Source organism: Arachis hypogaea, chromosome 5 (assembly GCF_003086295.3).
Source record: "Arachis hypogaea cultivar Tifrunner chromosome 5, arahy.Tifrunner.gnm2.J5K5, whole genome shotgun sequence".
Taxonomy (NCBI): Eukaryota; Viridiplantae; Streptophyta; class Magnoliopsida; order Fabales; family Fabaceae; genus Arachis; species Arachis hypogaea.
In genome coordinates this window covers 2,596,128-2,621,200 of record NC_092040.1, presented here as the reverse complement: position 1 = coordinate 2,621,200, position 25,073 = coordinate 2,596,128, and the positions used below count along the sequence as shown (strand labels likewise).

Sequence of the window (25,073 nt, the reverse complement as noted above, 5' to 3'; positions counted from 1 at the left end):
ACTGGCAGTTCATACACATTAACATTGGCACCTTCACTGATACATAAAACAATGAAACTTTTATTTTCTTTCTTTTTTCATATTTGCTGCGAAAGACGCATGCCAGAGGTACTTCTTCATTAGGCTTCTAAGGATTCTAAGACAGTCATGATGATTCTGGTTTCTGCTGCGACCTTAGCAACTAACAACAGGTGATTAACCAGAATTTGAGGTAATAGCAAAAGGACTTGAAATAGTAAAAGCCAAAAGGTCTTGGTTAAAGTCATAAAATCAATGAAGCTTGTCTTTTTGCTCTTACCAAGAAACAATAGGCCCTAAAAATTACAAAATTGGTTTCTACTTATCATCTGGCTTTGTATATAGATCTAAAAATCTCATATCATAGCCTATATAAGATATGTCAAGTTTCTGCTATGATTGCTATATACAATCCTATGGTGATCATTTCAATACAATGCTAAGAGTTAAGAAACAATTGGTGTTTGTGTTGAAATTCGGTGTCTCTCAAAATGATCATAAGCATGTTTGGTTCTCAAGAACAAGAGCAGACTAGAAACTAGTCCCACAACAGATAAGCATCCCCACAATACAAATGTCCAGAAATAGCATTTCCTTCCCATGCATACCAATGTTTCAGACAATGAGTTCCCTGGTATTGAGTAAGCATTGGAATCATACACCAGAGCAGCAAGAAAACCATAGAGAAGTGACCCAATTGGGATGTTTGTTATGAGGATGTTGTGATTAACGCTCACACTGTTAGGTCCAAAGAGTTCTGATGTAACTGACACCGCGGCTGCAAATATGAATCCAGAGCTCAAGCCAATTATTGCAGTGCCTGCATGAAGTGCTGCAGCACTGTCTGATGAAGCAAGCAAGATGAACGCGATTGGGGTTGGCATAAGCGCAATGGTTAGCCATCCAGTCCTTGCAAAGTAGAACTTACTGCCACACATAAACGATAGTACCATCATAACATGTTACAAGATTCAGTTTTAAAAGAAAGACTCAGAAGTGCAATGGTTCCTGAAAAATTCATACACACAGTATAGACTTCAAGAACAAATTCCCTTCCCCTACATTATTCCCCAAAAGCACTGATATAGTATAGAGTATAAAAGGATGAGGAAGTACTTACTTTCTAATATAGTCTGGTGCTGCTGAAAGCAAACGGCCAAAAAAGGAGAAAGATGAGTATAGTGTAACAAGTGTTGAAGTAGTTGAGCTCATGCCTAAAGATTGTGCTATCTGTCCAAGATTGTTGCTGTAGACAAGACCAATTGTACCTCCACAGAAGTATGCAACATAGTAAAGCCAAAAATCCAACCTTCTAACAAGAACTCCAGCTGGGTGCTCTTCACCCAGCATTGCCAACTGATCCTGCCCAAACACTCGCTCACAACACACATCACTACTTTTAGCACTTTGAGTTCTATACATGGATCCATTCTCATTCATCAAGGTATAACCATCTCCATTGCTGAGAGTGCTGTTTTGGCGAGCAAGGAGTTCTTTATGGAGCTCAAGATCATTAACATGGACAAGAATGAAGCCAGAACCATCAATTCTAATGGTGGAATGAATGGTACGGTGAAACCAGTCCCTGGCATATATGATTCCGGGGATGCATAGTGGAGATACAAGAAGTATAAGGGCTCCACCAAGGTAAAACCTTGCAGTGGTTACATCAGAAGTTGATGAACCAAAGAGGAGAAGGTAGATGCCAGTGAAGATTGCTAAGATGTTGAGTATGAAGAATATGACTGAGTTTCTTCTGACCCCATCTGGGGGAAGAGGATCAACAATGGGTTGGCGAAGGATTGGGACAAGTGCTGCAAAGGAAATGAGGAGGGGAACAATGGCATTGAGAAGAAGGTATATTGAATCTGATGAAGGGTTTATTGAGGTTGCAGCAAGAGTGTAGAGTGCTGCACTCACACCATTGTAGCTGACAGTTAAGGAAAGTGCAAGGGGCCTGTTGATTTGGAAGTTCCTTATGCATAGGACAAAGCAAACTGTGTTGAACCAGCATATGCTGCACCCACCTAAGAAGCTCAGGAAAAACACCTACCACATGCAAAAGCAAGAGTTAAGTCTTAAGAGCTAGTTTACTACTTCAAGCAAACCTATAAGCAATTCTTTATCAATATTGCATTGCATATTTGCATCTTAGAGATAATCATAACATTGCAATCTCAAATTAAACTTAACAGTCATATTGGCATGAGTTGTGTTATGTTCAAGGATCACATACTAGATATTCTAATGGCCAAATTTAGGGTAAAATATACTTTTTTCTCTCTAATATTTGCAAATTTTTTTAAAGATATCTTTAATCTCATTCAATTTTATTTTTAACATTTTCAAATATTAAAAACAAAATATACTTTATCTCCAAATCTAAATTAGAGTTTTCTTATTAAATTGAATGAGGTAATACACATGATATTTTAGCTTAGGCCAACGTTGCTATCAGTTAGATTGTGCTTGCTGGTTGCTATAATCATATGTCCATTATTTGCTGGTTGCTATATATATACACAAAAAAATATATATATTTAGTCTTTAGCCAGAAAATTGAAATACAAAAGCACAGATTTTTATTATAATTCAATGATAAATATATTTATGTCTCCTTGTTAGTATGTTAGTAACTAATAAACTGTATATTTATATTTGTGTCTCACATATAGTAAACAAATGAAACGTTATGTCATGTGAATAGTCAATAGTCTTCTCTAAATAAATATGGTGATGTGGGGATCTAGCAGGTTCTAGGAAAGGGACACCTTAGCTCGGTTCAGGAAGCATCAGTGGTAGTTGAGACGTGTAACTAACGGTGTAACCACCGGAAAGTACAAAAATGAGTATGACAGTTGAAATGGTTGGTTACACTTGGAAGGGATTTAGTGATTTACACCAAAAACTAGACCACATAACCGAAGATATGAAGATATACAATATAACATCATAAGAGCAAATTAAGAGAGTAATCACCTCACAATGAAAGTCATAGTTAAAAACTTAAATTAAACTAGCAAGAAAAACGACTTCCATCTCTTGGGGGTGTGGTCAACAATGAATACGTAAGAACGGGGGACACTTCCTTTTCCTCTCAATCTCTCGTGGCCCATATTATTTTCTTTTCAGATATTATTGGTCCACTGGCCCATATATGTCTGACATGACACGCATGTAAATTGAATGGTGGCAAAAATGGAAAATTGGCTGACTCCCAAAAAAAGAGAGAAGAAAAGAATTGGAAGATTGGAAGAAAAAGAAAATTTCAGAATAAAAGGTCAACTTTTTTATTAATGAAGTTTAGGTGCAGAAGTCGTAAATTGAATGTAGTTTCTCCAAAACATTGTGACAAAATTTGAATTCAGAATATTGTGAATAACTAACACTTTTACTTCTTTCAAAAACAAATATACCGCGAGGGAACAACTAAGGTTAGCCAATTTCTGCCAATTTTTTAATAGATTGGATTTTAAAATTTGTCTTAGTAAATATAAGTTGATATATATAGATGTTTCTTTTATTAAGTATTATGAAATTTTTTAATATATTTTTAAAATTTAAAAAATTTAAAATTAATTATTAATAATTATAATTAATTGAGTTCAATTCTTGATTAGTTATACATTTGGTTCCTATATTTTTTCAAATAAAAAATGTTATTTACAATAATGAGTAAAAATAACACAGCTGACCAAAGATATATAATATAATAAATAATATTTCTCATACATACATATAATAATAATAATAATAATAATAATAATAATAATAATAATAATAATAATAATAAAAATCTCATAAACAAGTGTTTAGAGACACTAATTAAAATATTTACAAGCAAAACTCTACTAATAAAACAAATGCAATTTTCTTTATGTGATCAATTAATTTACATGGCAGTGACGTAGTTATCACAGCATGCGCCATCCTACAGTCCTCCCACTTCCCAACCCTCCCAATTTTTATTTATACTGTAAAGTATAATTTTTTAGTAAAATAAAAAATATATAAATAAAAATAAAATTTAATTTCAATGTATTTTTTAACAGATCAAATTATATAATCTCACGTTAACAAAAATAATCATATTTTATATTAATAATAGTCTGTATATTAAAATGAAACCCATAAAATATTACATAATTAAATATCAAATTTTATAATAACTAATAAAAAATTTTGAGAAAATCTATTAAAAACCCCTTATGTTGCTAAAGACGTCCACAAATAAAGTAGAAAAATTAATATTTTATATAAAACAAAAAATAAATGAAAACATAAAATAATAATAAAATTTAAATTATAAATTATAAATTTATTTAAAATTGTAATACGAAAAATTTTAAAAATTAAATTAAAATTATAGATACTGTATTGTGGCAAATGCTAATAATTAAGAATCCATGAATAATAATTTAGCTAAATTTATTAAAGGGTAAAGTATATTTTTTGTCTTTGAAGTTTGACAAAAATTTTAAAAATATTTCTAAATTTTATTTTGTTATAGTTTTGTCTCCTCTAACAACTAATTTTTCAAAAAATTTAAGACTAATTCAGCAATAATTTCATAAGAATAATTTTCAACACAAATAAATCAATCATAATTTTTATACATTATTATTAGATTGGTCTTAATTTTTTTAAAAATTTAACCTTTATCAAATTATTTATCAATTTTTAAATATCAACAACTAAATGCAAATTTTACTAATAAATTATAACTTAAATGATATAATATAATCTCTCTATACTCACCTAAGGATCCCGAGCTCAAATCTCAATCTCACTACTAATTTTGGAGAAAAAATAAAAAATAAATGCGAATTTCGTGTGGACAAAATTACTTGTGAGAGCGTAAAAAAGCCGATGAAGTTGTTGATAAGAAATGTACCAGAAAATAAGGGAGAGTGATGAAATTGTTGAGAAGAAGCCACTGGAGGCCGTAACCGACGAAGCCGATGAAGGCGGCGATGAACATGACGAGGGAGAGAGGAAGGTACATGAGAGCAAGGCCCGATGACCAGCCAAAGAGTTTCCCCATGTCATTGGCGGTTGCCAGGTAGTTGAGCTGCACCTGTGATATGTTGAGTGCGGATTTCATGGCGCTGGAGTACTCGGAGAAGTCGAAGTTGGTTCCGGTGAAGGCCTGAATCCAGATCGTGGCCACCAGTATCATCCATTTCCTCGACTGCCCCGCCATGAATCTTTATTTTCTGTTAATGTACGAATGGGAGAGTCTCTACGTGGCTTCTTTTTATATGTGAAGGTTGAAGGCCCAGCTGCCGCAATTCAATCACGTCTTTTTCACCCTCCTATCTTTTTCTCTCTCCATTCCTCTCACATAGTCACATATATATATATTTGAACATTTTTTAACAAACAAATTAAGAATTTGATCATTTTTGAACAACAAAATTAAGAATTTGTTCTTTTTTGAAAAATATTCATCTTCCACCCCCCTTTGTCCCTTTTTTTTCCTCAACCCATTCCCACATAATAGGATTAATTACATAATTGCATGACGGAACATCCAAATCATGTATACCTCATCGTTTTTTCCCAATTAATTTTAAATTTTAACACAGTTATATATGTATTTAATTATATAGTTCCGCCTTAATAAAAATATTACTCCTTTTTACATGAGATGCTCCTCTGTCTCTTTTTAGAATGAAGATGATGGAAATATCTGAAAAATATTTTAATACTTTAAGTAGATTAAAATTAAAAAAATACGTGTTAGAATATTTATAGTTGGTAAGTGATGAGTTAGAAATTACTTCTATAACAATATATAATGGCAATACATGAGTTTGGTGTCCAAGATTTCTTTCCAATATTACTCTTCTTATTAACTTCTCCACTACTTAGCCACATTGACATAATGGCAATACATGAGTTTGGTGTCCAAGATTTCTTTCCAATATTACTCTTCTTATTAACTTCTCCACTACTTAGCCACATTGACATAACTTTCACCCGTTATCTTTCACCTTTTATCCGTTTCTCTCTTCTCATCTCATCTGTAATATAATTATTGAATACAGATAGAAAATTTTTTATTTTATTTGCTTTTAATCCAATTTATTTTTTTAAAGATATATCAAATAGACACATGCCCAGAATTATTAACCTTCAATATTTTACTTAAAGTACTCTATCTAAATTAATTATTATAAATTATAAATAATAATTTTTTCGTTGATTATTACTATTATACTTTTGTTTTTACTCTTAGTAGCTATGATTTATATAAGAAATTACTCCATTTTTGGTAAAACTTAAAAATACATTAATCTTATATTAGTATTATATTTGCTTTTTAAATATTCACATACTCAAAATAGTAGTAGAATTGGACCAAATTCAAGTAATAGATGGAACAGTAAAAATAAGTGGATATAAATTATCTTTTTTTCAAAAACTTTAATTCATAATTAGTAAACTTTCAATTATTTCTAATATAATATGTTACATATATCTATAATACACACAGTGTATTATGATTGATAATTGTTCATTTAAAAAATTTATACTATTAATTTAATATTTGAATTTTTTTATTATGGTACTATTTTAATGTACTCTAGATTTTTATTATGTATTTATAATTTTCATGAAAATCATTCTTAGAAAAAATATTAATCTTATTTTCTAATTTTTTTTGTCCAGACAATATTAAATTATTTATATTAAAAGATTTAGATAATTTAAAAAATATTATTTATATGTTAATAATCTATTTTTTAAATATTCAAGTATAGAATTGGTCTAAATAATATACTGAATGATGATAACATTTGTTAGTTGTGTATATATATTCTATTAGTTTGTTAATTTTATCTCTTGAATTATTTTTTATTATGGTACCATTTTAATGTACTCTAATTTTTTATTGTGTATTTATTATTTTAAAAATAATTATTCTTAGAAGAAATATTAATTTTATTTTTTTATTTTTTTAGCTCTGATAATATTAAATAATTTATATTAAAATATCTATAACAATATATAATGGCAAAATCTGTTTTGGTGTCCAAAATTTCTTTTCAATTTTTTCTTTTTTTTTTAATAATCTATCCCACTATATGTCAGTTATTCTACTTTAAAAAAACTTCCACTACTTCATCTTCTCTTTTATCACATGCATTTACGTTCTCTCTTATTTCATTAATTCGCATTCACGAACTTCTATCATTATCTCTACCTCCTTTACCATCTATCATTTCAGATTACCGTTACTGCATAGTAAAAAAACTTTTTTTTTCTTATCCAGCTTCTCTTACATCCTTTTCAATTCATTTAAATATACCATAAAACCTAATATAATTTGCCTGAAAGAGGTGAAATAATTTTTTTTATCTTATAATCATTTTATATTTTTGAATTCAAAATTTTGTATTTTTATTTTTGTTCGAGGTTTATTTTTATGTTTTATTTTAGTTTCATTAATAAAAAAATATTAACATTAGTTTTAATATTTAACCTTTAGGATAAATAAAAAGATGTGACTTTTTTTTTTATAAATAAGATGATTGAAAAAGTATTTATTATAAAAAAACTTAAGTCTATTTCTTGACTATAGAAATATATATAATTCACTCTTAAATTGTTTATTTAATTTTTTTAAATTTTACATCAATTATTAAAATCATGATATAATAGATGTAGTCCAATAAAAAAAATGAAAATGATTTTATAACTATCTTTTTCTGTTAGACCAAAACATGACTCAATAACTATAAAGTCTAATCTAAACAACTATAGATAAGTAATAAAAAATGGATATAAAATTTAACTTTTTTATTATTTGGTACAAAAATAAATATAATAAAATAAATCACTGTTTTCATACGTAATGACATAAAATTTAACATTATCCTTCTCTAGAGCTATCTATTTTTTTAGTTTTTATCCTTATGTTTTTATTTTATTTTAATTTTATTAAATCAAAAAATACTAATATCATTTAACTTTAATTTTTAACTTTTATCATAAATAAAAATATATGACTTTGTATGCATTAGATAATAAAAAAAATACTCATAATAAAAAAAAGTTAAATTTACTCATTCGTTATATTTATAGGAGTGTAGATGATTCACATAAGAGTTATGAGATTTTTTTTAATTTTATTTTTAAATTAGTATTCACTTTTGAGTGTAATAATTATGAACTAATATATGATAGTAACTAACTGCGATTGAATAGAAGATGAATGAAAAATGGAAGAAGAAAGAGAAAACAAGCTAATATAAGAATGGTAGTGAGACATATGTAGATAGATATATAATGGTAAGAAAAAAGAATAACGAAACTAAAAATTAAAAATTCTAAAAGAATAATAAAACTAAAGATAATTTAAAATGTTAGAATATAAAATTATAAGAAATAATTTTTTTTAGCTATTAAAATTATGCGAGAGAAAAAGTTATTTAAATATAAATTTTTATAAATTTATAATTGGGAAATAAATAAATTTACAAATATTTATAAATTTATATCTTCATTGTTATACATAGTAACAACGTAATGATATTAGTATTATATCTAAATTAATTTAAATTCAATAATTCTATATATTAAAAAAATTATATAACTTATAAATTTTTTTATTTTTTATTTTATTATTTTATACAAAACTTTTGAATGCTTGATATCTTAAAATTTTTTTAAATTGATAAAATATGACTTAACAAGTAAGTATGAAAAATAAGTATTTATATAATAGTTATACATCTAGATATCTAAATCAAACAAGAAAAGACAAGTTTTCATTTTGGCAAGAATCTTGGAGATGAGACTGTAAATGTTACTGTCCCGAATTTGGTGGAGAGTGATTTGCATGCTGTTCATGTAGACCATGCACAACATGAGGATTTGGAAGGTTGGACTCAAGTGATTAGGAAAGGAAAGTATAAAATGGGTCAAAAGCCTTCTCCTAGTACCCATCAGGTCCAACCAAAAGCAAAGAAGACTCCTAACAAGGCTACCAGTACTTGGACAAGGCCTAACCACCAACGTACAACACATGCTACTGGATCCAAAGTAAAATTAAGCAGGGGCATCAATATTGGAAAATCGGTTAGTGTGGCTTCTTCGGGGACTCGGCACAATGTTCATTATCAGCAGCAATGTGAGACAACAAATGGCACTGTGCGAAAGCGTCCTCGCCCAAACTCTTTGCAGAATTCACCAGTAGATAAGGATGGAGCATCGACGGCAGGTATGGTGCAAGTTTCGACGGAGAAAATTGGGCTGCCACTTGAGAGTCCATTAAAGGCAGGATTGTCGAAGACAGGGACAACATGTTGAGTCTCGGGTTTGTTATTGGAGCTCCCTTTTTGCTGTTTTTTATGGATAGTTTCAATATCATAGCCTGGAATGTGAGGGGTGCGTCTAACAAGATGGCCCGTGTGCATTGCAAAAATTTGGTGAGAATATATAAACCATCTTTATTCTTTCTCTTTGAGACTCATACCATGTTTAATAATTTAAAAAAAATTTGGGATAAGTTGGGTTTTCATTGTGTTGGTATTGAGGAAGCAGTAGGACACAGGGGTGGCATTTGGTTTCTATCTTCTATTGCTAATTCGTCTTGTGTGGTTATTGATCAAATTGACCAATGTATCACAGTGAAAGTGAGTGTGGGTAACTTAGTTTGGCTTTGTAGTGCAGTATATGGGAGTCCTCAATTCGAAAAAAGATGTATGCTTTGGGATCATTTGCGTTCTATTAATTCAGGCCATAATAGACCATGGATGGCCATTGGTGATTTTAATGAGATTGTGGCACCAGATGAGAGTACAGGTGCTTATTTTTCTTCTCACAGAGCTAGTCTATTAGCTACTACTCTAGATGACTGTGAGCTCTTTGATCTTAAAGTGACTGGTAGGAGATATACTTGGTATAGAGCAGTTCAGGCTAGCAGGGACTTGGCTAAAAGGTTGGATAGAGCTCTAGTTAATGAGGCGTGGATGTCAATGTTTCCTGAGGGTTATTCTGAAATTCTTAGCAGGCTTCATTCTGATCATTGTCCTATTTTAGTTCGTTGTCATGGTAGCCCCAAAGTGAAAGGTTCTCGTCCTTTTAGGTTCCAAGCTGCGTGGGCAACACATCCTTCTTATAAACATGTTATTAGTAAGGCTTGGAATCAAGAGTTTGGAGGCGTTACTGAAAGGTTTAAGATGGTTCAACAGGCTTCTTTGGACTTCAACTCAAAGATTTTTGGAAATATTTTTGTGCGAAAAAATAAGCTGGAATATCAGATTGATCAGATTCAACGGCGTTTGGAGGTTACCGATGTGTTATCTCTGAGAATTAAAGAAGCTGAACTGAGGGAAGATTATAATAGGCTTTTATTGCAAGAGGAACTTTTTTGGTACCAGAAATCTAGAGAGCAGTGGGTCAAGTATGGGGATAGAAACACTAAATTCTTTCATCTTCAGACTTTGGTGCGTAGAAACCATAATATAGTACATGGATTATATGTTAGAGATGGGTCTTGGTCTACTGATCCAGATATTCTCCAGGAAGAAGCCCTCTCTTTTTACAAGAATCTCTTTGGTACAACGGAAGAGGTTGAGGTTGATTGTTTAGGGGATGTTCCGATGCCCACTCTAAGCATTGAGGCTTGTGCTAGGTTAATTGACCCTGTCTCTTTTGCGGAAGTCAAGTCAGCAGTATTCAGTATGAGCCCTTTTAAGGCTCCTGGTCCAGATGGCTTTCAAGCTTATTTTTTTAAAGAATATTGGGAGATAGTAGGCACTGAGATTTGGAATATTGTCCGGAGCGCTTTTTTGGGAGAGTTCTTAAATCCTAGCATCATGGAAACTCTGATTGTGCTTATTCCTAAAATTGATAATCCTACCTTTATGAAGGATTTCAGGCCTATTAGCTTGTGTAATGTTGTTTATAAAATTATTACCAAAGTATTGACTAACCGACTTCGGCCTTTTCTTCCAGATATTGTTAGTCCTTTACAAGGAGGTTTTATTCCGGGTCGTGGTGCTCCTGATAATATTATTGTGGCCCAAGAAATTTTGAATTTCATGAAGCACACAAAATCCAAGAAAGGTACTCTTGCTTTTAAAATTGATCTTGAAAAAGCTTATGATAGGGTGGATTGGAGGTTTTTGGAGAGTACTCTCATTGCTTTTGGTTTTCCTATCATCACTGTTAATTTGATTATGACTTGTGTCCGTGCATCCTCTCTTTCTATTATGTGGAATGAGAATAGATTGGATAGTTTTGCTCCTAGAAGGGGGCTTAGACAGGGCGATCCAATGTCTCCTTACTTATTTGTGCTTTGTATGGAAAGACTTGCCTGCTATATATCTCATAAGGTGGTCGAGGGTGTGTGGAAACCAGTTTCTGTCACTAGGGGTGGCCCAAAATTTTCTCATTTGATGTTTGCAGATGATCTCTTACTCTTCTGCCAGGCTACAAAAAGTCAGGTCCAAATGGTCATGCATTCTCTTAATATTTTTTGCAAGGCATCTGGCATGAAAGTGAATCTTGAAAAGTCTAAAGCTTTTTGTTCTAAAAATGTGACTGCTCGTAGAAGAGATATTTTTACTAGTGTTTCTTCAATACGTTTTGCTTTGGACTTAGGAAGATATCTTGGAGTTAACCTTAATCATTCCCGTACCAGTAGGGCTTCTTTTCATTCGGTGATTGAAAATGTGAGGGGAAGATTAGCTAATTGGAAAGGAAGGCTTCTAAATAAAGCAGGGAGACTTTGCCTGATCAATTCTGTTGCAGCATCCATTCCTGTCTATCATATGCAGGTATCCTTTTTTCCAAATTGGGTTTGCGATAAATTATCTTCTATGATGAGACAGTTCCTTTGGAAGGGTCAAGTTGATGGAAGAGGTCTTTCTCTTGTTAATTGGAGGACCGTGATCACTCCAAAAAAATTTGGTGGCCTGGGTGTTAGAGACCCTGCGTGTGTTAATATATCTTTACTTGGTAAATTGGTGTGGCAACTTTTTCATTGTCAAGACAAGCCTTGGGTTGCTCTATTGAGGGCGAAGTATCTGAGGAATGAGGGAGTTTTAGATGGCCCTGTCCCTTGCAATGCTTCTCATGTTTGGAAGAGTATCTCAAAGGCTTTTGGTGCTCTTAAGGATGCCTTCTCTTGGTGCGTTGGGTCACTTGATCAATCTTTTTGGTTTGACAATTGGAGTATTGAGGGCCCAATTGCTCAAGATGTCCCTTTTGTACATATATCTGACTCTGATTTAACTATTAGAGACGTTTGGAAAGATGGTCAATGGAATCTCCATGATATTTTCTCTATCATTCCAGAAGATGTCAAACAGCGTCTGAATGCTTATAATCCGGATTTGAATGCTGGAGAGAGTTCGGGTTGGTCGTGGGGTGTGGCATCTTCTAGACTCTACTCAGCTAGGAGTGGGTACAGTTGGCTAGCCAAAAGAAAGTTTGACTTGAATGAGCATGATAATTGGTTGTGGGTATGGCGTCTGCATATTCCTGAGAAGTATAAGTTCTTGATTTGGCTCAGTCTCCATAATGCTATTCTTACAGCAGAGTTTCGTTTGGGTCGTGGTTTAGCTTTATCTAGCACCTGTCATCGGTGTCAGAATGGTTCTGAATCCACTCTTCATTGTCTTCGGGAGTGCCCTAGTGCCAAGGAGGTCTGGACCCTTTTAGGCTTGTATTCAGATAACTCGAATTTACATGATTGGCTCTACAGAGGTGCAAGGAGTGGAGATGCTTTTCTTTTCTTTTCGACTATCTGGTGGATTTGGAGAAGCAGAAATCATGACTTATTTAATATAGATGATTCATGGAGTGCTAGTAAAGTGGTGAGTTTGATTCGTAGTTCAGTAAGGGAGTTTCACACTATTTTTGCTATGCATCAATCTCTGTCTCCTCTTTCACTTTGTTTGCATTGGGTTCCACCTCCAGTTCATTCTGTTAAATTGAATTGTGATGCTAGTTGGTTTGCTCCTTCTGGCTATGCTGGTTTTGGTTGTATTATTCGCAATCCTGATGGATGTTGGTTGAAATGTTGCACTGGAAAAGTCGAAGTGTGCAGTGTTCTTTTTGCTGAATTGTATGCAATTTGGAGAGGTTTACTTCTTGCTTGGGAGAGTGGATTTCGTGAGGTTATTTGTGAAACAGACTGTTTAGAAGCTCTTTTCTTGGTAAACCAAAGAATGCTTAGTAAGGATATTCCGGAATGGGATTTGGCAAAGCATATTCAGGAGGTTATGAATTGGAATTGGAGAGTCTCTATTCTTTTAATTCAGAGGACTGCAAATAGTGTTGCAGATTGTATGGCTAAAGCAGCTGCTTCTGTCGCGGACATTCACTCGAATTGGAGCCAACCATGGAGTGAGCTTCAACATCTAATAGATTTAGATATGACCCTAGCCAATTAATTTGGTTTTGTCTCTTTTTTCTTTCTTTTCTATTTAGTCACCAAAAAAAAAATCAAACAAGAAAATAAGAAAGGACAATAAAACAAGACAACATAATAGTGACGGTAAGATAATAATAATTATACATGTAAAAAAATAATAAGAAAAAATAATAGTATATAGTATGATGAGATGATATAATCAAAATAAAAATTAATAATTTTAAAATAATAATAAAATTTAAGATAATTAAAGATGTCCAATATAAGATTAAAAAAATAATTTTTTATCTATTAAAATTATGTATCTTCTAAAAGAGTGTTCGAATATGAATATAAATTTTTAAATTTATTCCAAATTAAATAGGATTGAAAAAATAAGTAAATTTAATATATAAATAACTAATTTATAAATAATATTAATAAATTTTTATCTTGATTTTGTATATATAATAGTAACATAATTCTTTTTTTTATTTTTAATTTAAATTTATTTATTTTATACTTTTTACATATATTAAATAATTTAAAATATTTTATTTGTTCATAATTTATTTTTTAATTATTAGTATTAAATTTATAATTTTAAAAATAAAAATATAAAATATTTTTTTAATCCAATAAAAAAGCGGCTGAACAGGCACGGCAGTGCCTGTTGAGCCGCTAGTATTCATAAAGTGGGTATAGATACAAAGATCGGACCGTCAGATTTGTGTACCTCACACAAATTTAAAAAACATAAAAAATTACTATATTAAGATATATCACTTATATCACTTCTATATTTAAATTTTTTAGCCTATAAATTATATATAATTTAACTTATTTTTAATATATTTTTATTTTAAAATATATTTATATTATTGGTTGATTTTGGTTTTGATTTTAATATATATCTAGTTTTATTGTATTTTATCTTTAATTATATAAATGATTATACAAAACAACTAACAAATATAATTTAACGATTTTGTAAAATATTTTTATCAATGTGATTAAACTCTTAATTTTATTGTATTTTCCAATTTTCAGTTCTTTTAATTTAGTTCATGCTTGAAAATCAGTGGCTGCACCGATATCAACTACTACTTATTAGATATTACTAGGCAACACTATATTATAAAAGATAAATATTGTTGTTTTTATGAGCATTATATGATTAGTAAATATTATTATTTTTATTACTATTTAATTAATAATAATTTATATTTATATTTATAAAAATTTTGTACATAAAAAATATATAATTTATATTTATATACTTTTAGAATTTATACCCATGAATTAACATATATAATTTGTATTTTTATTTTTTAGAATTTATACACATAAATTTATAAATTATAATTTATTTATTACAGATAATTTAATATTTGTGTTGATCAAATAATGACAAAAAATACTAAAAATTAATAAATCTTAGAATTTCTCTATTTTTATTTTCAAAATATTTTTTTTATAAAAATTCAGATAATATATACATAATGCAAAAAAATTATATCTATAATTATGTATAATAATGTAAAATAGTATTATAAAAAATGATAATATTATTTACCTTATTTATATACTTATATTATATACTTAAGAGCAATGGAAAAGTAGCAAACGGTGGAGCAACTTCCTTAACAAGGACAGCAAGGGAAAGAAAAAACAAGAAAAGTAGCAAAATATCAAGAAGCAATTGATAGAAGCACCGGTGCAGCAAGACAAGTAGTATATTTATTGCAAATAACGTTATTATTTAGTACAAGCTAATATAATAATTAAGAATATCCAATCATGATATCAAAAAAATCATGATATCCCATATCACAACAAAATATCGCCTAAAACACAAGATATTGTGTATGGATTATGGAACCACAGCAATGCCTTAAGAGTGGCCATCATCATCATCATCATCATCATCATCATCATCATCATCAGTGAGAGAGAAAATACCAAAACTAGAAACACATGGAAGCAAGCACGCAAGCAAAGACATACCACTGCCTATAAGAGTAGCCAAACATACATCAACACACAACAAATTAATTAAAAGACAACAATAACATATCACAAAAATCCAACATAGGACACAACTGATCATCCCAATTAGGATCAGAAGCATCATCACTACCTGTCCATATTGCCATGTCGGTTTAATTTATTATTATATATATGTTGTTATTGAAATCGAGAGGACTACTGTTCTTTTCAAAAAGAAAATAAATGTGTAACGGCAAGTTATAATGATATATATTAATTATAAGATTATTTGTAAGTACGATTATTTGAGAAATTAACTTAAAGTCATGAGGAAATTTATCCCATTATTATTATCCGATTAAACTCATACTTTACAATATCAATGGAATTTCGTGTATTAAAATATTTTTTTCACATTCTCGTTATTTGAAAATATAATACATCAGACATCACCATCATCTATCACATTATTCTCTTCTAATTTCATTGGATGTGCAAACTGGCCAGATTTGGGACCAGTATACAAATTTGTATTGATTTGGGATGGTACGTGTGTGGTAAATAGAGTTATTTGTTGATCATATTTTCTACCAAATTGCAAACAATACTAATACTCTCTTTTATTTTGTTCAAAATTAGAGTATTTTCCGCAATATATAGAGAGTTAGAGCTTAATGACATTGGAGAAATGCTTGTTGTACTTATTTTACATGTGATGCATCAAAAACCATCAAATCAAATGTGATTTCTATTAAATTTTAATTTTTCAATTATGGATTATAAATAAATTAGCATGATAGCAATTGAGCTGAATTCTAATAGTTATCCTCAATCCTCATCATATCTTGGAGCTTAATTGAAGTCTCATGTTTGATTCCTACTTCCATTAAAAAAAAAAAAACTACTTGATGGAAAAAATAAAATTACCATAATCTCTTACCCATTATATAGAATGAATGCATTGGAAATTAATTAAATTGTAAATTAAATATTGTGTTTGGAATGAATTTATATTTTATTCTCTAATAATATTATATAATCCTCCACCGCTAATATTCTCTTTATAATAAAATTGACTTTTTAACTTTTAGAATACAAAATTAGTTTTATTTTGTTGAAATCCTCTAAAAAAAAGAGAGAATTTGATATTACTCATAAAATAAATCTTTTGAATTTACAAGCCTAATGACTTTCTATTTATTATTTATTTCAAACTAAAAATTAATTTACAAATGAAATAAATTCCAATTCCAAGCACAAACTAACTCATAAATCATATCATAATTCATAAATGTGTGGGCTAAAGTCAGAAATACTGAGGAACTTCTAGGGTTGTTTTTTGAATGTACAGCCCAATAAGAGTTGAAAAAGTAGTATGATGGAGCCCACAATTGGCCAACTTTAAATAGGCCATAGCCCAAATGACACCCAAAAAGTAGGCCGTAAAACAAAATCCATCATGATTGACCCGACCCAGCCCAAACAAAACCCAAAAACTTTTGTTGATTGGTTTGTTTCAGCTCCTCCGTCCCACGTCTCCTCTCCTGCGAGGTTATGTCGCCCGCGGAAAGCTTGCCCATCTTCACCAAATCGCAGGCAAGCTTCGTAGCCACCTTCCTTCCTTTCAATGGCTTATTCACCAGCGCCGCCGCCTCCTCCTCCTCCTCCCTAAAACGCATCGCATTGCTCAAACCCCATCCCATGCGTTCCACAACCACCACCCTCACCAGGAGGACCACTCTCCCACTCGCTCAACCTTCCCCTCTCTTCACGCGCCGCCGCCTCACTACTCCTCCTTCCTCTTCTCCTTCTCTCCCGCCACGTCATCACAAAAACCCTCCGCTTCACGCTTCTGATTCTTCTTCTCCCCTCACCTCCCTCCCTTCCATCCTCTCCTCCAAGCTTCTCGATTCTTCCAAATGCAAGTCCCTCATTCCCCGTTTGTCCCCTCACGACTTCGATCGCTTCTTCTTCTCTACTCACATCGCCACCACCGCCCGAAATAATCACCACCACCACCACAACCTCGACGTCCTCACCACTTTTCGTTTCTTCAACTTCGCGTCCAAATGCTTCGGTTTCGCTTTCACCGTTCGGTCTTACTGCGTCTTGCTCCGTATGCTTCTCGCTTCGAATTTCTTGCCTCGTGCGAGATCGATTCTCGGAAGTTTGATCGATGGGAGAGCACCTGCTCTGTTCGAAAACCGCCGCAACGGACCAATCGAGATTGCAGCTTCTATGTTGGAGCTTAATGCAGCTACTGGTATGAGATATGGTGAATTGGACTTGTTGATTCATACTCTCTGTTCTCAGTTTAAGAATTTAGGTGTTGGTGTTGCTTTTGATGCATTCTGGTTGTTCGAGAAGGAAGGTATTCTTCCTTCTACTAAGTCCTGCAATTTCTTGCTTAGCTCTTTAGTGAAGAATAATGAGCTTGAGAAGAGCTTTGAGGTTTTCGAGGCTGTTTGTCGATGCGGTTCGCCAGATGTTTACACGATAAGTACTGCTGTTAATGGTTTTTGTAAGGGAGGGAGGGTTGATGATGCCGTTGGGTTGTTTCTAAGAATGAAGGAGTTAGGTGTTTCGCCTAATGTGGTGACTTATAATAACGTGATTGATGGGTTGTGCAAGAGTGGAAGGATCGAAGAGGCCTTGAGATTTAAGGAGAGAATGTTAGAAAGCAAAGTAAGACCATCTGTCGTAACTTACTGTGCCCTTATTAATGGTTTGGTGAAGTTGGAGAAGTTTGATGAGGCACATTGTGTTTTTTTAGAAATGCGCAGCAGGGGAATTGCCCCTAATGAGTTTGTTTATAATACAATGATTGATGGGTACTGCAGGAACAAGAATATGAGCGAGGCACTAAGGATCAGGGATGAGATGTTATCCAATGGGATAATTCCCAATGATGTTACTCTTAATACTCTGTTACAAGGATATTGTAGGAGTAATCAAATGGAGCAAGCTGAGAAACAAGTAGAGCACATTTTATCGCATGGGTTAGCTGTTAACCAGGATGCGTGTTCTTATGTTATTCATTGGTTATTTGGTAAATCCAGATTTGATGCAGCTCTCAAAATTGTAAGACAGCTGCTGTTGAGGAATGTCAAGACCAGTGATAGCTTGCTGACCCCTTTGGTCTGTGGACTTTGTAGATGTGGAAAACATGCAGAGGCAACTGAACTTTGGTTTGGCCTTGCAAAGAGAGGCCTTTCAGCAAATACGGCTACCTCAAATGCTCTTCTTCATGGATTTTGTGAACAAGGGAACACAGAGGAGGCCATCACATTATTCAGAGAGATGATTCAGTGGGGCTTGGTACCAGATAGGATCTCTTTCAACACACTTATATTTGGCTTTTGCAAAGCGGGTCATATCGATGAAGCTTTTGTGCTAAAGGAAGAGATGAATGAGCAAGGATTTCAATCTGATATGTATACCTACAATTTCTTAATGAAGGGATTGGCTGATATGGGAAAAATGGATGAGGTTAATAAGGTTTTGGATGAAGCTGAAGGGTGTGGCTTGGTTCCAAATGTCTATACATATGCACTTATATTAGAAGGATACTGTAAGGCTGACCAGATTGGACATGCCATAAACTTATTTGATGAGCTAGTCAAGAAAGTAGAGCTAAGCCCTGTTCTTTATAACATTCTTATTGCAGCCTACTGTAGAGTTGGGAATGTCGAGGAAGCCTTCAAACTTCGTGATGCCATGAAAAGTAGGGGTATCCTACGCACCTGCTCCACATATTCTTCGCTAATATATGGTAGGTGCAAACTTGGCCTTGTTGAAAAAGCAAAAGAGATTTTTGAAGAAATCAGAAATGAAGGGTTGCTGCCAAATGTTTTTTGCTATACTGCTCTAATTGGTGGTTACTGTAAGTTAGGAAAGATGGATAAAGCTGGGAATATCTTACTTGAAATGTCTTTGAATGACATACAACCTAATAGGATTACCTACACTATTCTGATAGATGGGTATTGTAAATTGGGAAATATGAAAGAAGCAAATAAGCTTTTAAACGAGATGATAGCAAATGGAATAACTCCAGATGATGTCACTCGTAAGGTATTGAAAAATGGGAATTGCAAGGAAAGGAAGCTGCACGGAGCCTTGCAATTGCGTGATCATTTGTCTAGTAGAGGAGAACCCTTAGATGAAATTACATATTCGACATTGGTTCAGGGTTTACATTCTCCTACAGCAATTAGCAATCAGAAATAAAGAGGAAACTATTGAAAGCTTGTATCTTAGTTGGTATCATGACTCTTCTGGACGATAGTGCCATATTGTTGCTGGAACCTCTTGTCAGGAAGATAAGGGCATCATATGCTTGTTTTCGTGATAGGATGATCAGCTGCTATTCTTACCTGAAAATGCTCATGGAACTTCAGAGGTTAGTAAACGATTCACATTAAAATGGTTGATTGCTTCACATCATTTTGGTTATTGTTATTGTTATTGATGGATGGAGGTATTGTTTTGGGATGATGACTGTTCTATTAATGTTTTCATTTCCATGTTTTGACATTTTTCGTGTACCTTTTTTATTATTTTTTTTTTATTTTTATTCCTTTCTTCTTTTAAGACCTGATATTGCTTTGATAATAAAAATAGCAATTTGGTATTCTGATCTGATAATTAGTACTGCTATGATTATAGTAGTAACATGGAAATATTTTTTCTAAACTTTGTTCAGGAAGGAAAAATTTGTCTCTAAAAAGGAAGATGTGTGAATGTTAAGCCAAATTAGTTGACTTCGGAATTAGTTAAACAGATTTGGTCAATTTCTGCTTCTAGGAAGCTGGTTTTATCTCCATATCCAATGTTGCAAAATTTCATTTGTAAGGTATAAATGTTTGTAAAGACATCTTATATATGGAATTTAATTTAAATACATTGACAATGTAAAAAAGAATTTATATTGTCATCCATTCATATACTATCACATCATCTGTTATAATCAGCTCTCTCACCCACTACTTGAATTTGGTTGGTTGACAATATAAAGTAGTTTTACATTGTTAGAGCACACTAATTTAACTCTAAAATATATGTATATATTGGAATATTGTTTAACATAGTCGGTTCAGGTTGTACATGTTTCTTAGTTCAGCCAATATATGGAGAGATTTGGACTTTAGATTCCTAGAGTCATAGGATTCCTTCTTTGATAAAATCTGTTTGGAAGTCAAGCTCTTGTAAATACAAGTTTTTCGTCTTGACAATGCTACCTAATGGAATAAATGCAGATGACTTATTGCAAGCTTAGAAACATTTGGCCTTTGTTCTACTTATGCAAATGTATTTCTGGATTTTTGTTAGCATTCAGTGTGATCTACTTTTTGAAGCAGTTTCCTGTGATTATTAGGTTAGTTTTTCTTCAATTGTTTGGTGTGTTTGACGTACCATTTGATAGTGATGCATCGGGGTTTCTTTTCTTTTCTTTTTCTCTCCCTCTAAAATAAGGCAACTTATGTTTCAGGGTGTAGGAGGATTGCCATTGGAGCAAACATTTTGTAGCTTTTTAACTATGTGCAAGGTTGTTGTCCCTTGTTGGTCCTCCGTTCAATCAAATTGGTAAGATTCTTTTCTTGTACCTACAGTATAAAGATTTTATTGTAGCTATAACCCTAACCATCCTAGGAATTCTCAAAGTGGATAAGTATGAGAATTTAAACGATTGGACTATATTTCCATAAGAAGCCCTTAGGGCCGAGACTTAAACTATGTACAGTGCAAATGGACATGCATTCTGGTTTGAATATGTGAACTATGAGGCCGCGATTGCTTTTCCTACCATGTATGTCCCTTTGATAATTTTGCTACTTTGATATGATGGGATGCAATGGTTTCATTTGGTCCATATAAGCCTATTTTCACTTAATGAGTACAGGCTTGGTTGTTTTATTTTTCCGATTTGACCTATCAGGCCACATAGTTATCAGTTCACATTACTTTCTCCAGGTTCACATTGATGGCCAGAACATAATAGCTTTGCATGCTTCTAGGATGCTCTATATCTAAGGAGAATCTGCTTATAGTAATTTCTGGTTAAAACTTGGAAGAGAATATAGGCTTGGATACAGTTCAGATGAAAGACGTTTTTGAATTTATTATGCATGCTGATTGCTGACCAATAACCAGTGTTTGTTGTCACCATCTTTGCCCTTGACATTGGAAGGATTTGGGGTAGAGAAGAAAGTCTACAAGTCAAGAGGGATGAAGGGTAAACATTTATTAATTTCTTTTAACAAATTTTCCAGATGGAGATAGTGAAGCCATCATCATGATTGTATTTTTTCAAATTTGCTTCACCTTATGGTGTCTATTTAGTGGAACTAATTGTGGTATACAAAAGAAAAGAATTACAATTTCTAACCAGAACTGTACAGTAATTTGTGTATGGATTGTTGTATTCATTAAGGGAAAGGCCAATAAGAATTATACAATTACTTATTTTCCTTAGAAAGGAATTAAACTCTACTTTGAATTAGTTTCTGTTGACTAGTTTTGATAGCTTTGGGAAAAGGAAGCTATATCCTTGGGACAGTGACACAGTGTCCAGTCTATGCCACTTTTGGGTGAATTTGGCTGTAGCATAATTTCCATGTTTTCAATGATAGAATATGGAATAAGCAAGACTTGCGGAAAAAGCTTTGGTGTTTAACCTCTACTTGGTTTAAAGTTTTGAATTTCAAATTTTTTTATAGGAATTTCTCTCTTATGTATGTTGATTGTTAAGACATTGAAAAGCTTTATAAGAGGATAATAATTTTATCCTTGTATGGCTCTGTATTCTTCCTTTCTTTATCTTCTTTTTTTTTATTCTCTTTGGTAGACTTCCTTTCTTTATCTTATTTATATATTCTTCTATCCAAAAAAAGAAAAAAAAAGGAGAGAAGAAAAGAATGAATGTCATCAAACATGACTTTATGCATTTTGGTGGTTTCAGGACTGTGCAACTAGTTTAGACCTGTTCAGTGTACTACTCTTTGTTGTATACATAGTAATGGTATTCTGCTAAAATTCTGCGTGCTATATTGCCTTTGGTTATAATTCTCATATAGTATCATAAGCATGGTTTGATCCACTAAATATACATTACATTGATGCACTCAATGTTTATAACTTTATTTCACGAGCTTCAATATGCAGAACTTACTATGTTAAGGATTCAGATTCATCACCATTATTGTAGAACCTGGAAAGTAACCTTAATCTCCTTCCCACGACTCCCACCCGCCCCAGATGCAAAGGCAAGGTACGGCACTAAAGTTGAAGATGAGAAGTAGACATTGGCTGGAAAATTGGGTCACTCTCCAGTGCAGCTGCAAGTTCAGGCCACAAGATAGCAGACACAGTCCAAGAGCCATCACCCTTGGCACTTTGCCTTTGATTCATGTAACCAACTCCAATCTTTTCAATGGAAGTGTATACTGTCCCTATCAGGGGAGTCCCAAATCCAAAGTCAATTTCAGTGATAGGAAACCTCCTTCCTGAGGACACGACCAAGGTTGGCCCTTCTTGACCCAAGACTGCCTTTGCTATCATCAAACCAGGCCTATGACACTCGATCCAATCAATCAAGTCCGAGAAATGAACCTCATTGTTCACCTTTGAAATTGCCTCATTTACCATGTTAGCTATGTCTGATATAGAGGCTTCCTTCAATTCTTGAATACTTGCTTCCCCTAAAGCCAAAGATAGGACATTGCCAATGTAATTTGACATGGAATTCCTACCCCTACTCATTCTCTCTCTGCCATCGACCAACCAACCCATCTTATACTTTTTATGGCTTTGATCAATGGTACCGATCATTTTCTTCCATACATAGGCAGAGAAAGCCTCAATCCTTGTTCTCTTTGCACCATTAACAGATGCAAGTCTCTGCAGCATGTTAATACTTGATGCATTGATGTGGTATAGTCGTTTAAGTGAGATGTGGTTCATTGATATGTTTTGTATATCCTCTTTGGTGCATTTGATAAAAGTTTGGTCCAAGGATGGGTGATATCTTGGAGGAGTACGCGCATGAAGGGATCTAGTGTGGTCTGGCAGGCAGGTTAGTGGTTTATTTTGGGATATTTCACACCAGGAGGCAATAAATTTACCAAAGGAACTTGCATCCCCTAATGCATGGTCAAAATTAAATGCTATGGAAATACCTCCACAAGTGTAGTCTGTTACCTGAACTTGCAAGGGGAAGTCTGGTTGAATGGAGACTATTTTTCCTCCAATAGTTTTGTTGAGATTATAGAAATCTACACTCTTCAATGGAATATTGATGTGTTCCTCAATGAATAGAGCACCATTGTTGTCACAAATGATTTCCGGCTCACTGGTTTTGGGATTTTCAGCAATTTGGCCAGCAAAAGGGTAGTAGTAATTAAGTACTTGTGCTAGAGAGGTCTTGAGAGCCTCAACGACAGCTCTGAAGTCATCTACTTGTGGCCTGTGGTAGAAATACAAGTATGTAACTGGAAAACGGCCTGAAAGGAGGTCAAGATTTGAGAGTCTGATTGAAAAAGGCTTTGGTAATGGATTGGCAGCTTTTACAACAGTCTTCCTGCTGAATATCACTTCAAAATTCCCATTCTCACCGTGCTTGGTAATATCCGACATTTTTTCAGGGAGGATCGTATTCCTCTTTGGTATTTTCTGTCTTGAGTCTTAGGTTTAAAATTTTACTGAACTAATTTGAACATGGTATATAATGCTTATATAGTGTGCTGGAAATTGGCACAAATAATTCAGTCATAACTGTAGATATTTTTTCGTCAGACATCATGAATCTACTAAGCATGTTGTCATGATTTAAGCTGATCTCACAAATGCTACTTTTGGTTGGTATCTTTGTGCTTTATTTCCACCAATTTCCATTGATGGTTCAATCATAAAAATGCAACAAGACAAAGCCTACCGTCAATTTTGGTAGGCAACATAATTGTGGAATCCAGATAATCAAATATTGTGCAATAGAACTATTCTGGTACTTTTGGTTCATACAGAAACACAAAATCGTCCTTGCAACAGATCAAGTAAGCTTTTTCCAAAATTATGTTGCAGTTTGAAAGTCATGTGACAAATATATGAAGCATTCTACATACACAGTTTAGCCATGACAATCTTTTCAGTTTTCAAGTCATTATTTGATTTTTTGTTTTTTCGTTTTTGGGTATTTATTCAGGAAAAAGTAAATAAATTTTGTAACTAATTAGAGATGATAAGAGCCATGGACCATGACTGAACCTGCAGTTAGAGGGTCCAGCAAAAGTAGATCGTTGCTGGAAACACTATTGTTGGAAAAACATCGAAACAGAACTGAGGTATTCAGGCCATTGAATGGGCATGCATTTTAGAGGAAAAAAGTCATCCACCAGCACCAATAATGAGAAGGATATGTGGAAAACAATGGATTCTATCGAGTCATTCGCTGCTCCAAAAGTTTATTAGTTAATGTCGTGTCAGATGCTAGGTCTTGAGCCACTTTCTTGTTATGGTCTAGTGCTGGTCATTTCAGAGCTAACATGGTTTGGCCACTGGGGTAGGCAACAAAAAATCTTGATGTTTATGGAATATGGAGCACTAAGGGAATTGTCATTTCTCTCTACATGTATCATTTTATATTTTTATTATTAACTGTAAGTATAAAGAATTTCTCTGCCAGCAATACCCCAATATC

At 32.9% G+C, this 25,073-nt stretch overlaps 3 protein-coding genes across 6 annotated transcripts; 1 reads left to right on the top strand and 2 right to left on the bottom strand.

The window, feature by feature from the left end:
• Window positions 1-37: 37 nt before the first annotated feature.
• Window positions 38-5,741, bottom strand: LOC112800167 (protein NUCLEAR FUSION DEFECTIVE 4-like). The gene is made up of 3 exons (XM_025842295.3): window positions 4,913-5,741; window positions 1,139-2,067; window positions 38-945 (listed from the first exon to the last, which is right to left on the bottom strand). Exons 1-3 carry the CDS (start codon window positions 5,219-5,221, stop codon window positions 465-467), a joined length of 1,719 nt encoding a protein of 572 aa, XP_025698080.1. The 5' UTR covers window positions 5,222-5,741; the 3' UTR covers window positions 38-464.
• A 10,911-nt stretch (window positions 5,742-16,652) lies between these two features.
• LOC112800165 (uncharacterized) lies at window positions 16,653-24,241 on the top strand. 4 transcript variants are annotated; one of them, XM_072196260.1, is made up of 4 exons: window positions 16,653-19,781; window positions 20,871-20,965; window positions 21,353-21,614; window positions 22,544-24,241. In XM_072196260.1, the coding sequence occupies exon 1, from the start codon at window positions 16,934-16,936 to the stop codon at window positions 19,607-19,609; it is 2,676 nt and encodes an 891-aa protein (XP_072052361.1). In that variant the 5' UTR covers window positions 16,653-16,933; the 3' UTR covers window positions 19,610-19,781; window positions 20,871-20,965; window positions 21,353-21,614; window positions 22,544-24,241. The 4 variants fall into 4 exon arrangements, with proteins under 4 accessions (XP_072052361.1, XP_025698074.1, XP_025698075.1 ...); XM_025842289.3 differs by lacking the exon at window positions 22,544-24,241 and adding an exon at window positions 20,638-20,756 and having other exon boundaries at window positions 21,353-21,857; XM_025842290.3 differs by lacking the exon at window positions 21,353-21,614.
• LOC112800166 (coniferyl alcohol acyltransferase-like) lies at window positions 22,304-24,013 on the bottom strand. The gene has a single exon (XM_025842294.3). The coding sequence runs from the start codon at window positions 24,011-24,013 to the stop codon at window positions 22,658-22,660; it is 1,356 nt and encodes a 451-aa protein (XP_025698079.1). The 3' UTR covers window positions 22,304-22,657.
• Window positions 24,242-25,073: the final 832 nt, after the last annotated feature.

What these genes read in the sequence shown, in the direction of transcription:
- LOC112800167 (XM_025842295.3), bottom strand. Translation starts at nt 5,221, where the DNA reads ATGGCGGGGCAGTCGAGGAAATGGATGATACTGGTGGCCACGATCTGG. An exon ending in TCACTCTCCCTTATTTTCTG is followed by an intron (nt 2,068 to 4,912) that starts GTACATTTCTTA and finishes TGCATGTGGTAG; the next exon opens with GTGTTTTTCCTGAGCTTCTT. An exon ending in GCACCAGACTATATTAGAAA is followed by an intron (nt 946 to 1,138) that starts GTAAGTACTTCC and finishes TATGTGTGGCAG; the next exon opens with TAAGTTCTACTTTGCAAGGA.
- LOC112800165 (XM_025842290.3), top strand. Translation starts at nt 16,934, where the DNA reads ATGTCGCCCGCGGAAAGCTTGCCCATCTTCACCAAATCGCAGGCAAGC.
- LOC112800166 (XM_025842294.3), bottom strand. Translation starts at nt 24,013, where the DNA reads ATGTCGGATATTACCAAGCACGGTGAGAATGGGAATTTTGAAGTGATA.